Below are 14395 nucleotides of genomic sequence, written 5' to 3'. Positions count from 1 at the left end.
TTTGCGAGCTTTAACGTTTCGGCGAATAGTCGTTGCCGCAATTGTGGAACATTGCAACGCAATCTATTGCATGATCTATTGGAATGGTATTCCATTCGGATCTCGGATCTTTGGGCGATTTAGGACACGAACTAGGGCTGCTAGATACTTTGCAAAGGAACCCCATTTATTAGTAATGACCACGGAACCAAGAAAGTCGAACCAAGAAGGCAGCTTTTGTCCAGGCCCTGGGTAGGTCCCATCACGAGCTTCCGTCCGTATAGAGTTTACAGTATACCAATTGATAACGCTAATATCAGTGAACTCAAACATCGATCATTCTGAGGTCAGTGGTTGCGAATTGAACCATCTCACAAGAACATACCTATATTTTTACCAATGGAGCCCTCTTTTGCGTTCGGTGAAGTGCTTTTCCTCCACCAACCCTGCGTACCATCTGCCTCCATTTATGCCATCACTTGAATGAGCCCTTAGCCAGTCAGCCATCGAAATAATGGTGTATACCGTGACCGTCCTCTATCCCAACGAAGCCGATGCAAAGTACGACCTTGAGTACTATCTCTCGCATCATTTGCCACTTGTCGATCGACTTTGGAGAAATTATGGATTACATGGCTGGACTGTCGTGAAGTATGGTCCGGGTGTCACTGAAGACCGAATTCCTTACTCCTTCGGATGTGTGCTCTTCTATGAGGACGACAATGCAGCGAAGCAGGCATTCAAAGGCCCTGAAGCTGCCGAGGTACTGGGCGATATCTCAAAGTTCAGTAACAAGCAGCCTTTGTTTTTGTATGGTGAGAGAATTAGCACGGGAGGTTCAGTTGGCCGGATTTAATATGTTCTGTGTTGGGCATGCAAAAGAAGCTATGGTGCTCCGTCTGGGATGGAAGACATGTATGTACCCATACTGAGAGACTCTCGACGCCAATGGAACGACTTTTTACGGGACATCCTTTATGGATATCAATCATAGAAGTATTAGGTACAATGTTATTCCATCTGTGTCCAGGGATATACCTGTACTGAATGACATTTTTCGTGGCCTTGGAGCCTCAAAGATATTCACTAAAGTCACGCGGGCCGACTGCAGGATTTCTGGTGCCCCTCACCGACGATCACATCATCCTTCTTTTGCTTATCGGCAGGACATCTCACCATTCACAGGCGGTCTTTCACCATCGCCGAGATCTAGCCTGCTAACTCATCAAGCATCTCTTGTTTCTGCAAGATAAGGCTTCATTCTGGTTTCTGGTGCTTCTGCTGTCGGGGCATTGGGGATATCTCCTAGCAGACGCCTGTGCGACAAGCAGCAGAATATCTGGCACTTTGAAAGTCCCATCTTCTCAGAATTACGCTCATGTTGGCATAAGACATAGCCATACAACTTGCAAGTGATAGTATCGATTCGCCTCAGCTGAATAAACGCTGGTCAATATGGCCTTCATGACCAGACTTGCGACCTGGCTTTGGGGTCAAGATCCAAAGGATCGGGCTCTGCTTGCCAAGTTGGACGTTACTCTGCTCCCTTATTTTTCCCTTATTTGGTTCCTTTTTGGTGTAACACGGTCTAGCTATTCCTCGGCCTACATCAGCGGTATGCGAGAGGCCCTCGGGTTCGAGGGGAAAGAATACAACTACATGAGCACCGCGTACCTGGTAGTCTATGCTGTCTGCCAAATGCCCGGTACAAGCCTTCTCACAGTGGTGCGACCGAAATATGTCTTTGTTACTGCCAATGTTACTTGGAGTGTCTTGACCTTAATCACGTACAAGATGACTCGGGCCTGGCAGGTCATTTTGTTGAATGCGATCGAAGGAGGGTTCTCGGCCATCGCATAGTAATCGCCTAATCTATTTTGCATGTGATTGAGCTGGCCGACACTAACTTTGAATAGCGTTGGTGCACAATTTATCCTAGCCTCGTGGTACAAAAAGTCGGAGCTCGGAATGCGGGCAGCGGTATTCTGCGTATTCGGCCAATTGGGGACATTGTCCGGTGGCTGGATTCAAGCCGGTCTGTTAGAGACACTGGCGGGTAAAGGTGGCCTGCCTGCATGGAAGTGGATATTCATCATCGTTTCAGTGATGACTATCCCGGTGGCACTCTTCGGTATGGCTCGTCCTTTGTCTCAATAGGAGAATACTGACATGTTCGTAGGCTGGGTCTTCATTCCGGACCTTCCAGCACACCGTGCGGCCTGGTATCTCACCAATGAGCAGAAGGAACATGCGGCAACTCGACTGGGTACCATCTCCAAGAAGTCCTGGGATACCACGGTCTTCAAGCGCGTGTTCCTGAGCTGGCAATTTTGGCTCCTACCGTTTGTTTTCATGTGTAGGTCGGGAGAGCTTTGTCTTCAAGTCACTGAGCTAATATTAATTAGTGTATTCAGTTTGTGTGCAAATGCTAGGAAACAACGTCATGGCCTACTGGCTAGCCTCACGGGGGTACACGGTCGTTCAGCAAAATACCTATCCTACCGTCATCCATGCAACTGCCGTTGTGAGTATAGTTGTGTATGCAGCGATTTCAGACAAGCTACAATCGCGATGGGAGGTCTCTATCGCCATCGGTCTGACTTTTGTCATCGGCTCGGCTATCCTTGTCTCGACCCCTTCCACGGACGCTGGCTACTTTGTTGCCTTCTACTTACTCGGAACAACATACGCTCCCCAAGCTGTCTGGTATTCTTGGATGGCCGACGTTACAGGCCACGACCTCCAGCTGCGTGCCATTACAACCGGATTCATGAACTCCTTTGACTTTGCTTTTGTGACCTGGTGGCCGTTGGTCTTCTATCCAGTAACCGATGCGCCCAACTTCAGGAAAGGGTATATTGCGAGCTTGGTGACGGGGATGTTAACTCTCCCAGTCATCGGTCTTATTGCTTACCTCGAGAAAAGGGACACCGCTAGAGGAATCATTGGAAGAACACGTGCTTACAGTTTACTCGAAGAAGACCGGGTTATACCCCGAGGTAATGAGCCGGGAAAGTATGGAAGCACTGCGATAACCGTGCGCAACACTGAGGACGGTGTGTAGCCATTCAACAGATATCAGACACATGGCTTAGTTCATCTGATTTCGCTTCTGTAGTTTGAGAGAAGCTGGATGTGCTTGTTTCGTCACTTGGCCAATAACAGACTGAAGATGTTTTCAAGGCTGTGTCAATCCTCAGGGATGATATTTGTCCGTCATCTAGAATGTACAATGTCACCACCTCGGATGCCATATCCTCCTACATATCTGCATCTGAGGGAGCTTCTAAAGTAGGGCATACGAAAATCTCATGGGCGCGGGGTGACCTCTAGATCGCTCGGGTTTCCGTATTCGGTAAGACATTATGTCCCTGGCTACTTTGACCCAGCCTTGCAATAGTCTGCGACCGTGAGATTTAAACTTCAAGAAACATTTCGTCCCCGCGGACAGGTTCGTAATTAAATCCAGAGTCCGATGACCCTTATTCTGATGGATATGGCTCAGCATGCTCCCACGCCTCGGACAGTGCAGCCGTTCAGCCCCGATCACAGTAACCCTAAACATATAACCTATCTCTCATAATGAAACTCACATGCATTCATAGTAGTACAAATGACATGGGGAGGTGCCGCTCGTTCCGAGTCGCCAGACAAGGCTTATCTTGTGATCTACATCCCAGTCGAAGTTGCTCCAATCAGCCCGTCCATCTCCGCGATGACGTCAAACTAGCTCCAGCCATGCATGCAAAGGAAGGAAACTGGAAGTTATCAAATCAGCCCATCTTGGATGCCACGCTTAGCCACGCAATCACCTAATTCGACGTCATTTAACTTCCTGCTGCCTTTATAAGGCTTTTCAATTTCCTCGAAGGACAAGAACAAATTCCTTCCCAATTATCATCCTCGAGTCAAACACAGACTTCACATCCGGAAATACTCTCATCCACCATCAATCATGTCGGGTTTCATCCACAAGGCCGAAGACGCTCTCCATCTTCACCACCACAAGGACAAGACCGAGCACAAGCACGAAGATGCACATGAGCATCCTCCCACTATCGGTCGTGAAGGTTCGTTTGCCATTTCCTACTTCTATCATCTAGAATCATGCTAGACATTGGGGACTGACACATAGGACTAGGCCACGAGCACACCCACCGCTCTCACCCCCCTCAGAACAAGCATACGCACCCCCACCCCAACGAGGAGCAGATCGCCCGCGACGATTTCCGCTCTGACAGAGAATATGACCGTGCGTTGAGGTCTCCGCACCATGGGCCTGGAATTGGGTTCGAGGCGTAGGAGCTGGAATTATCAAGATTCTCATGTTTAACTTTGATGTTCTAATGATCATAACGCCATCTTACTGAATTTGCTCGTTTCAATGCATCTAGTGTAGGAAATTGCAATGCTAAGCCTGGGGAAATCCCGATACCCCGCCTCAGGATCGAGTGGCTGCTTCTGGAGGCAGGTAGAGCGAAGCTATACCCCGTTAGGAATCTTATTGTATTTGTGGTGAGACCATTGATGGCGACTGATTGGATCAGTTTCAATAGAAGATTAGTATGCAGTTGGACTACCGAACTTTATTTCATCCAGTCTCGCGCATCCCTCCCTGTGTAACAGCCAACCATGTGCATGCATGGGCTTATGGTCATGGCCTAATAGGTGTAACGTTGGATTACCTACTAGCACGGGCAAACTGATCAGGTCAAGCTCAATATTTACAGGGGTGTGCATAAGTTGTCGAACAGTAGCACTTGTTGTCTCTCGCTCTGAAGTTCCGTTCCACAGCGGAGTTCGGAGAATATATAATAGTAAGTACTATGGCAAGTCATGCCCCAGACAGGACGAATTGTTCTGCCTATACCAATATAGACATCAGGTGTTTATTTTTCTTGGCTTGAGACGGGTGAAAATAGTCCTGCGACCTTGCTGGGGAGTTCGCTATAGCCGTATAGAACATAGATGCTCCCTTAAAGACGATGTTTATATGTCCACGGTTAGACAGTGGTGGGATCCACTTGGCATTACACTACTCCTACACAGAAATCTCAAAGTACATATAATAGAACTCATAGCTGGAAGATTTCCAGCGCACTATGAAGCAAGCATGGCAATAAAGACCTTTCATATTAGCGAAGTGATGTTGCGTTGGAAATATGTAAATTCAGGAGGGGGTTGGTTATCAGCTTTGGTTTTCACCTAAGCTGATTCGCTTCAGTATTGCCCTACATATAACACTAATTTCTTGCACCAAATATCGAGTCGTCTCGGTGGCGCAATTGGTAAGCTTACCCTTCATCACTACATCACACCCAATCAGTTACTAATTCAGCATTAAAGGTTAGCGCGTACGACTGTTAATCGTGAGGTTGAGAGTTCGATCCTCTCCCGGGACGTTTATTTTTCCTTTTCTTTTTCTTTTTTTGCCCCATACTTTTTTGTCTCCCACACACAGCAACAGTGGTATTGAGGTCGCAATAATATTGTTGGTCTATTCTTCTACAGCTTCTTAAATTGGTTTTCCGATACTCAATAAATGCTAAACTAGCAACACCTGCCCACGAACCATGCACCTCATGACATCTCTCTTGCTGGAAAATCTGTCCACAGGCCAATTTCCTTCGGAAACTCCGCATTTAAGCAAGTAGATGACACAATATACACGAGTCCCCTACTCCAAAGGGCATAGCGTTCATCTGCCCCTGTGGCAGTCCCTAAATTGACCCCTGAGCGGCCCGGATACGAGGGCTTAGTACGCCTCGCATCCAGGCACCTGCCAGTCATTTTCCTCGACGTTTAGGCACCAAATCATGAATGACATGTTTTCTTACGTTCATGCCTTGGAATATTTTATAAGCAATCTCCGTAAACCCATTTGAGTGGTCGGAAAAATTCCGCCAAGAACATAGTACTATCGCTTGTCACTAACCCCTCGGCGCAGAATGGCCGAGGACGACGACGATATCCTTGAAACCCCTCATCTGCCCCCCGCATTTCTTCAACCATGCAACAACGTGCACCACATGTTGCCCGCATGATACATAAATCTAGTCTATTTCTGTTCTACTCTAGCCGCGATTGCCAACATCTTCTGCTGCGTGAGGGGTCGGTGCGATCGAGTGCCTGACGATGCCGACCCCAACGGAGTAATTCTCCTGTGGGCTTATCAGCCTGGGTAAGGTGAATGCAGTTACTTTGCATTAATGGGCCCATGTGTTGCCCAATTCTATGGCTTAGGAATGTAAGGAACAGGAATAGTTCTGCAGGCTGCATATTAGTACTATTGTTGCCCAAAGTATTTAAAGAATGGCCCCTTGGGGAGTTGTAGCTTTCATATCATATCGCAAAGTAGAGTCGCCGACTCATAAGCATCTAAACATGTATTCGTCTGCTTTGGTCTCGCTGGCCGCGGCATTGCTTGCCGGTCAGACGCTGGCCATTGAACTGACAGTGTCAAAGAGTGGTGGGAATTCGTCAAGTCCCCTTCTTTATGGGGTCATGTTCGAGGTATGGACTCTGATTAGCCCTCATCTCATTACTGCAATTGCTCATATGCTTCAACATAGGACATCAACAACTCTGGTATGCCAGATCAACTGAGCCACATGGAAAATGGCACACTAACAAGTGCTAGGTGATGGTGGCATCCACGGCCAAGTACTCCGCAACAACGGCTTCCAGGGCGACGACCCGGGCCTCACGGCATACAGCGCGGTAGGAAATGTGACTATATCGCAAGACACGGCCAATCCTCTTAGCAGCGCCATCACTTCTACTCTCAAGGTAACCGTTCCATCTGGATCAACTGGCTACGTTGGCTTCGCAAATGAAGGGTATGAGGGTGTTCCCGTTCTGGGGACTGACTACGACAACTACTTTTATATGAAGGGTGACTATTCTGGCACTGTCAATCTCCGACTCGTGGGAAACTCAAGTGGAATCATTTACGCGGATCACAACATCACTGTAGACAGCACCAGCACCAACTTCACCTACTATGAGACTTCTTTCAGCTCGTCTGTGTCTGCAGATGCGCACAATGTGTGGCAGCTACGGTTTGATGCTTCCAAGGTGGCTGGGAGCTCCCTGAACTTTGGCTTGGTGCAGCTGTTTCCTCCTACTTATAACTCACGGTAAGTGTTTCTAACTATTTCATTCTAGGCGACAGTCTAATATCGCTCAGGTACAACGGTTTGCGCAATGATGTTGCTAGTTTCCTTGCGGACATCAAGCCGTCTTTCTTGCGGTTCCCTGGAGGCAATAATCTGTAGGTCCACATGAATAGGGATTGGATTTGGCGCTGGACTTTGAATTGACTTGTTTTCAGGGAAGGTGCAACCCCTAGCGATCGCTGGAAGTGGAACGAGACTATTGGTCCTGTAGTTGATCGCCCAGGACGCGAAGGTATGGAGACTGGTACCTTTCTTCGATAGCGACGGCCATTGACTTACATCTTGCGCAGGTGACTGGACCTACCCCAATACGGACGCACTTGGTAAGCTCAGCTCGGAAATGTCGTTCGAAAGTAAAGCCAGACTGACTCAAAGCTTAGGTCTCGATGAATACCTTCAATGGTGTGAGGACATGGACATGGAGCCGCTCCTCGCTGTATGGAGTGGCCTCTCCCTAGGTGGCGGCATCGTGTCCGGATCAGCCTTGGATCCCTATGTCGACGACATTCTCAATGAGCTCGAAGTATGCCACCCCCAAAAAAATCCCCAGAGCCTTTCTGACACTAGCAGTACGTCCTCGGTTCCGCAGACACAACCTACGGCGCCCTGCGTGCCAAGAACGGTCGCACCCAGCCCTGGGACGTCAAGTACCTCGAGGTCGGAAATGAAGACAATCTCAGCAGCGGCTGCGGTACCTACGCAAACCGCTTCACTTTGATTTACGATGCTGTTCATGCCGCATACCCCAACCTTACTATTGTCGCCTCCACAACTGATACTTCCTGCCTCCCATCCACCATCCCCGACGGCGTCATCACTGACATCCACCACTACCTCACACCCGACGAGTTCATCGATCTCTTCGACGAATGGGATAACTGGTCACGCGACTGGCCTATTCTTGTTGGCGAATACGCCAGTACTACCGGCAACGACGGTAGCACAACCTACTGGTCGTACATGCAGGGATCCTGCAGTGAAGCTGTCTACATGATCGGCATGGAACGCAACAGCGACATTGTCAAGATGGCCAGTTTTGCACCCCTGTTGGAGCATTTTGATATGGCCGAGTGGTCGGTGAGTGCTTACTTTTCCATAACATACAGCTCCCAATAATTATCACAAAATACTAACTCCGCAACAGCCCGATCTCTTCGGCCTGGATTGCAGTCCAGACTCCATAACCGGTTCCACATCGTACTATGTCCAGAAGATGTTCTCGACAAACCGTGGCTCCACCGTCCTCCCTGTCAACACGACCGCCAACTTTGATCCGCTTTACTGGGTCGCATCCGTGTCTGACGAGGGCACGTACTACGTCAAACTGGCGAACTACGGGTCGTCTTCACAGAATGTAACCGTGAACATTGAGGGAACTACATCTGGTCAGCTCCAGCTGCTCTCCGGTGGAGAGACAGTGCGCAATTATCCTCATGATGTGTCGATTACGACGCAGACTTCTACTGTGTCTGGCAGCGGAAGCTTCACTGTTGATTTGCCGGCGTGGGCGGTTGCAGTGTTGGCTGTATCTTAAAGGTTCTGGCGATTATCATTGATATCGAGCGGCTAAATTATGGATTCTATATACGTTGAGTGTCCTTCACCTGGTCTACTTTAGTCTCTCTGAATAAGATAAAACATAAAAAGACAGGTAGATGAATTGGACAATTGTCTTTGATAGGGAGAAAAAAAAAGTAGAATCCCGCTAAACACATGCGATGCGCTCCAAGCCCAAATTCCAGCTAAATACCCCCATATATAAATAACAACCCAAGTAAGCTCACACAAGCTCAATGCCTAACGCTGTATGCAAGATATTTGTATTACTTCCTGGACTCGTTATATGCAATATTCGGAAGCGTCCCTGACTTCTGCTGCGACTGCGGCTGCTGCAAATGTAAGATAGGGCATGCACTGAAAAGCTTTAGAAAGAGGCAGGCATGATAATAGACAAAGAATGTCTCACAAAAGCAGGTCGGAGGGATATGTCAGAGCCACGGCGATTCGACCGCATCTTTGCAGTTGTTAAGGCGGGTGGAACGAAGGGTACAACAACTGCGAAGGTGATTGTAGCGGATGCTATGATTCGGGTTATTTGTGTGCTTGGCATATCTGAATTAATGTTGGATTTTCTTAGTGAACAAAATTTGACTGCGATAGTAGACGGATGTGAATTATGTATGTGTTGATGTATTGATTTAGTAGATATGACTTGTGCTCTGTGTACGTGCTTTCGATCGAACTTCTGAAGAGAAGAACTTCTCTTCATAATCTACGTTCCATGTCATCGCGACCGTTGTCATCTAGACGTAAATAACATATTGAATGCGACTCAGTTGAGCAATGGACTCGCGCACTGTATGTATTGGGGGAATCGGGACAGACTCGTGAGTGTTGACTATCCACCCGATCCTCAAGGCTTGGTCCGAGGGTTTCCCCAGCTTCGGCTTCTCATCCGAGATAAGCCTTACCCCTCCTCTTCTGGAGCGTCGGGTTCGCGTCGTGCTGCGCGGATCAGATAACTTCACTCGTAAAGAAACGCATACACTTGAAAAAGATTGAAGCCGTGTTTGATGTCTTGTGATGATCGGCTGTGTAGATCAAACAATTCCTGAGAGTGGTATCTTAGTTTGGGTTGATGCTAAGTATCTACATTCCTTGTCTATATCGCGGATTGATTGCCTAGTTAGCTTGGTAAATTTGGAGATATAGCTTAGGTGTGCTTAGGGTGGCATAGGCTATCCTCTACAGTGTACTCATGGCATACTGTAGACTCACCTTCCTCAAGACAGGCATACCAATGAAAGGCGGTATTAAGAAAGAGTTTTATTAGACATGTACTATGCGCACTAGTTCCTACGAGTCCTAAGTTGTTTAACCACGATATCCTAGCAAATAAATATACGCATTTTTCTTTCTGGGAATCGTACCTCACTCAATCGAGAATGCATTTCCGCACGGTCGGAGCAAGGTGTAGCTTTCAGAACGAAACAGGCAAGTGACGTATTAGGTCACGTCCTGCAGTCAACCCCTCACAATACTATCATTTTAGTAAGAGAAGGAAATACTTACTGAAAAGGTCCAGACAATTGAAGACTTGTTCATCATTGGATATTATGGCGCTCGGGAAGATCGGTACTCACCCGAGGGGTGCGTTGACCCGAGGATCCGTGCCCGAGCGGGGATAACATATGGGGCAGCTATATTCTACATACTTGAACCAGTAATCCCAGTGAATGAGAGACGAATTCAATTCCTCAGATATACGCAAAGGGCTATTCAGGAAATTTATTCTCGCGTCGACTCTTTCTGCGCTTTCATCTTCTGCCTGAGCATTATACCCAAGACCTTTACTCCTCCTACATAGAAACGACCGACCTTGAAAATGGCCCCCGCATTCGCATCGAGCCTAAAAGACCCCAGCCTCCTTGTCGAGAAATCATACATCGATGGCCAGTGGGTAGCATCACAATCAAGTAAGTCTTTCAGCGTTTATAACCCGGCAACGGATGAGATCATCGGAACGTGTCCCGAATCAAACACAGACGATGTCAACGCAGCCATCACAGCCGCTGCCAAAGCGTTCCCTTCATGGCGGTCGCAATCAGGCCGCCAGCGCGGGCGCATTCTGCGTCGCTTGTTCGATCTGATTGTTGAGAATAAGGAGGATATCGGCAGAGTCATCACAGCAGAAAACGGCAAAGCGAAGGGTGATGCAGAAGGAGAGGCACTTTTCTCCGCCGGGTTCTTCGAATGGTTCTCCGAGGAAGCCCCCCGTATCTATGGCGATGTCATTCCTCACAGCAACCCATCGAGCCGTACACAGGTTCTTAAGGAGCCAGTCGGTGTATGTGGCTTGATTACCCCCTGGAACTTTCCCATGGCCATGGGAGCACGCAAGGTTGCTGCTGCGCTGGCGGCAGGATGCACCGTTGTACTGAAGTCTGACGGCCTGACACCTTTTTCGTCCAATGTCTTGGCTGTACTTGCAGAGCGCGCTGGCGTGCCGAAAGGTGTCTTGAACGTTGTTACAGCTTTGGAGAACACTCCCACTCTGGGCCTGGAGCTTTGCCAGTCGGATATTGTCAAGAAGATCTCCTTCACTGGATCAACGCGCGTTGGAAAGCTTCTCATGCAGCAATCTAGCAGTACCCTCAAGAAGCTCAGTCTTGAACTTGGTGGAAATGCTCCTTTCATTGTCTTTGATGACGCCGATATCGAGACTGCTGTTACGAGCGCAATGATCAGCAAGTTCAAGGTCACTGGCCAAACCTGCGTGTGTGCGAACCGATTCTTTGTCCAGGAGGGTATCTATGATCGCTTCAGCCAGAGACTCGTCGAGGAGGTAAAGAAGTGCCAAGTTGGCAACGGCCAAGATGTCGCCGTAACACACGGTCCCTTGACCAATGGCGTGACCAAGACTCAGGAACACATCAAGGATGCAGTTAGCAAGGGTGCAAGTGTACTCCTCGGTGGCAGCACGTTATCTTCTGTCGGCAAGAATTTCCACGAGCTCACCATTCTCGGAAATGTGAATGACACTATGAATGTGGCCACAGAGGAGACTTTTGGACCGGTTGCGGCGCTGGCCAAATTTTCGACCGAGGACGAAGTTGTCCGCCGCGCGAATAACTGTGAGGTTGGTCTGGCATCGTATCTGATCACGAGTGACCTGGGCAAGGCACACCGTGTGTCTGAGCAATTGGAGGTCGGTATGGTGGCTATTAATACTGGTGTTATTTCTGATTGGGCTGCTCCGTAAGTTATTCTCATCCTGATCCTGATGATGATTCCGCTGACTTGTAGAAGGTTCGGCGGCGTTAAGCACTCCGGTATGGGCCGTGAGGGCAGCAAGTACGGCATTGACGATTATGTCAACATCAAGATGGTCGTGACCGGTGGTATCAGCACTGTGCGCTCGGCAAACCTGTGAATGACTATGAATATTCGGTCGCAGAATACCCGGGCTGGAAAGGCGAGATAACGGTCTCACATAGACATCATGAAAATGGCAAATGATAGATGATTAAAAGACAGATGGGTGATTAATTTGACCTCGACGAATTAGTAGAAGATCAGCCCTAGCGATATTATCATAAGAAAAGAAGAATATGACTTCCACGTTTTCCAAAGAGGTCTTTATTGCTGGCTCTTGCCAACTCATTCTTTGATTGATTGCTTGTCTATTGTTATCAAACAGTGACTCTGCTCAGCAAGTAGATTTACATCTTCGCTGGCCCTCGGAGTCAGAAGATACTTTGCGACCCGTTTCGGAGATCTTATCCCTCAATGCAAGACTTCGATACGCTGTGACCCCCGGATCAGAGCTGGCTTCCGCTACAGTTGGGCTTTTGGAGCTCCGCGACGCCGATACTCGCCGAGCTCGGGGAGATTGCGCATTCCGCTTCTCTTCAACCGGCGCCGGATCGAAAGACCACAAAGACCCCGGATAGAACAGGGAATCATTTCCATCAACATACATTTGTGGAAACATGACAATCCATGGAGGTCCTGGTAGTAGTCGTTGTTGTCCCACCGCAGTACTACTCGATGGCCCCCTAGACTTATTCCACGCCGGGAAGTTGTTGTGCCAAATGGAAGACGCCAAAACCCAATCTGATCCCCTCTTCATCTGGTTCCATATGTCGGCAGCTGTTTCCAGATAGTCAATCAACTCTTCCTCGAACACACTATTACCCTCGGAGCTCAACATCGCTTCTAGCTCGTGGAGGAGCTCTGACGTAACTGATTTTATAATGTCCCTTTGTTGTTCTTCCTCTTCTTCGCGGAAGGTTTTGAAGAGAAGTGAGCGAAGTATTGCCTTCTGGCGAGGTTCGTTCGCGGATCTCTGGATTTCATCGCCCATGCTCTTGAGCCCCTTCGGTGATGCAATACACATAGGCTTGAAAACATGCTTAGATAGTCGATCCGCAATGAGTGACTGGGCAATACGGGCACACGGAACTGTTTGATAGTCGGCGTAGGAAAACAACATCGGTTGGGAAGTGCGAGGAAAATGATGATGTCCCTGTCCCTGTGTCAGAGAAACATTTCTTCCCCCAGTAACTCATGCTAGCTCTTCGGCTCACCTGATCGAAGGATTGCAAAGGGCCCTTGAAGAACCGTTCAGTCAGGTCAAAGAGCTTGTCTTCGAGGTTTTTGAAACTTTTGGAGAAACTACCGGCGAGTGAGCATTTTAATCCCAACTTTGCATCTAGTATCTCTCACAAGTCTTGTTCCAAAGGTACGATGTGGAAATCTCCACGGAGGCCCTTTAGTGTCTTCTCTGTCCGTCGTAAATGAGAATTTAGGTCGGTATTCTTATCCCTCTCGCACTCAAGATCCTCTTCCAACTTGCGTAACTTTTTCTCGTACTTTGCCAACTGTTCCTTAAATTCCCGATCTTTCTTCTGCGAACTCAACTCAGCCCTAGTGCGTTCTTCATCTAGTTGAGCTTCCAATTTATGCTCTCTCTCCTTCCACTTCAGAATGCGCTGCTCGAACGACTTGGTCAATTCTTCCTTCGTAATATCATTTTGCTTTCGCTCTTCCTGAGCCTTTTCGACCTTTGCATTGGCTTCCTTTAATTGCTGATTGAGTTCTTTGACCTGCCTCTGCAAGTTCTCAACCGTGTCGAAGTGTTCAAGGTGCTGAAGTACAGCTGCTGCTGATGCCTTGAGGTCTTTAATAGCATTCAATACGGGCTTATCGGCTTTGTCAGATTTATCGGCTTTATCGGATTTATCTTTCGATCGCGAGTTCTGGCTGCCCGGGGCCATAATGAGAAGGAGGGAAACAGATATAAGCGAGACAACACACAAGTAACATATGAGAAAGACTAGGGAATTGAGATTCATTTTGCTTCGGAACAAAAGCCGTTATGAGTATTAGTGGGGATATACACCGCTTATTGAGACATGATCAACTTATGCAGGCAAGGGGCAGGCAGACGTTGGACAGGAATGCCCCCCGTGTTTTTTACAGTAAAGAATTGTCTCAGGATGTGATTGACATTATCTGCTTCCCCTCTTTTCTGCTGATAATGGAATTGAGCGCATAGCTCTTGATAAGCTGCAAGGAACAGAAGTGTGAGACACATGCCTATCATTCGGTGTTTCTCATTTCTGGTGCCTACCCCAGCTAATATGGGTGATAAAAGGGCAAAAATCACAAGTTACTGTATACGCGAATAGTCTCGACACCCCGCGCGATACTATACACACACTGAGGGCAAGAAT

At 48.1% G+C, this 14395-nt stretch overlaps 6 protein-coding genes and 1 pseudogene across 7 annotated transcripts; 6 read left to right on the top strand and 1 right to left on the bottom strand.

The window, feature by feature from the left end:
• Positions 1 to 266: 266 nt before the first annotated feature.
• BO87DRAFT_416344 (uncharacterized protein) lies at positions 267 to 1026 on the top strand (the record flags this gene model as incomplete). The annotated part of the gene is made up of 2 exons (XM_025626748.1): positions 267 to 794; positions 1010 to 1026. The coding sequence occupies exons 1-2, from the start codon at positions 494 to 496 to the stop codon at positions 1024 to 1026; spliced, it is 318 nt and encodes a 105-aa protein (XP_025479222.1). The 5' UTR covers positions 267 to 493.
• A 147-nt stretch (positions 1027 to 1173) lies between these two features.
• On the top strand, positions 1174 to 3381 carry BO87DRAFT_359867 (pantothenate transporter). Its single transcript, XM_025621535.1, has 4 exons — positions 1174 to 1838; positions 1896 to 2110; positions 2159 to 2335; positions 2385 to 3381. The coding sequence occupies exons 1-4, from the start codon at positions 1435 to 1437 to the stop codon at positions 3041 to 3043; spliced, it is 1455 nt and encodes a 484-aa protein (XP_025479221.1). The 5' UTR covers positions 1174 to 1434; the 3' UTR covers positions 3044 to 3381.
• A 523-nt stretch (positions 3382 to 3904) lies between these two features.
• BO87DRAFT_377002 (uncharacterized protein) lies at positions 3905 to 4574 on the top strand. Its single transcript, XM_025623442.1, has 2 exons — positions 3905 to 4049; positions 4121 to 4574. The coding sequence occupies exons 1-2, from the start codon at positions 3935 to 3937 to the stop codon at positions 4279 to 4281; spliced, it is 276 nt and encodes a 91-aa protein (XP_025479220.1). The 5' UTR covers positions 3905 to 3934; the 3' UTR covers positions 4282 to 4574.
• Positions 4575 to 5249: 675 nt separating this feature from the next.
• On the top strand, positions 5250 to 5381 carry BO87DRAFT_t150 (annotated as a pseudogene). Its single transcript has one exon. The product of its transcript is annotated as a tRNA-OTHER (tRNA).
• Positions 5382 to 6362: 981 nt separating this feature from the next.
• On the top strand, positions 6363 to 8720 carry BO87DRAFT_437050 (glycoside hydrolase; the record flags this gene model as incomplete). The annotated part of the gene is made up of 9 exons (XM_025627847.1): positions 6363 to 6492; positions 6552 to 6567; positions 6620 to 7118; positions 7169 to 7252; positions 7313 to 7389; positions 7448 to 7480; positions 7538 to 7680; positions 7725 to 8234; positions 8302 to 8720. Coding segments are annotated over 9 exons (1882 nt in total), but the record flags the coding sequence as incomplete, so codon positions are not given.
• A 1712-nt stretch (positions 8721 to 10432) lies between these two features.
• Positions 10433 to 12090, top strand: BO87DRAFT_407113 (NAD-dependent succinate-semialdehyde dehydrogenase; the record flags this gene model as incomplete). Its single annotated transcript, XM_025626045.1, has 2 exons — positions 10433 to 11915; positions 11967 to 12090. The coding sequence occupies exons 1-2, from the start codon at positions 10543 to 10545 to the stop codon at positions 12088 to 12090; spliced, it is 1497 nt and encodes a 498-aa protein (XP_025479218.1). The 5' UTR covers positions 10433 to 10542.
• A 276-nt stretch (positions 12091 to 12366) lies between these two features.
• On the bottom strand, positions 12367 to 14014 carry BO87DRAFT_309853 (uncharacterized protein; the record flags this gene model as incomplete). The annotated part of the gene is made up of 3 exons (XM_025619483.1): positions 12367 to 13185; positions 13247 to 13334; positions 13386 to 14014. The coding sequence occupies 3 exons, from the start codon at positions 14012 to 14014 to the stop codon at positions 12367 to 12369; spliced, it is 1536 nt and encodes a 511-aa protein (XP_025479217.1).
• Between the last annotated feature and the right edge of the window lie 381 nt (positions 14015 to 14395).

The sequence above is a fragment of the Aspergillus neoniger genome (assembly GCF_003184625.1).
Source record: "Aspergillus neoniger CBS 115656 unplaced genomic scaffold BO87scaffold_18, whole genome shotgun sequence".
Classification (NCBI taxonomy): domain Eukaryota; kingdom Fungi; phylum Ascomycota; class Eurotiomycetes; order Eurotiales; family Aspergillaceae; genus Aspergillus; species Aspergillus neoniger.
Note: the sequence above shows the minus strand (reverse complement) of the source record. Positions and strands in the feature narration are given on the sequence as shown.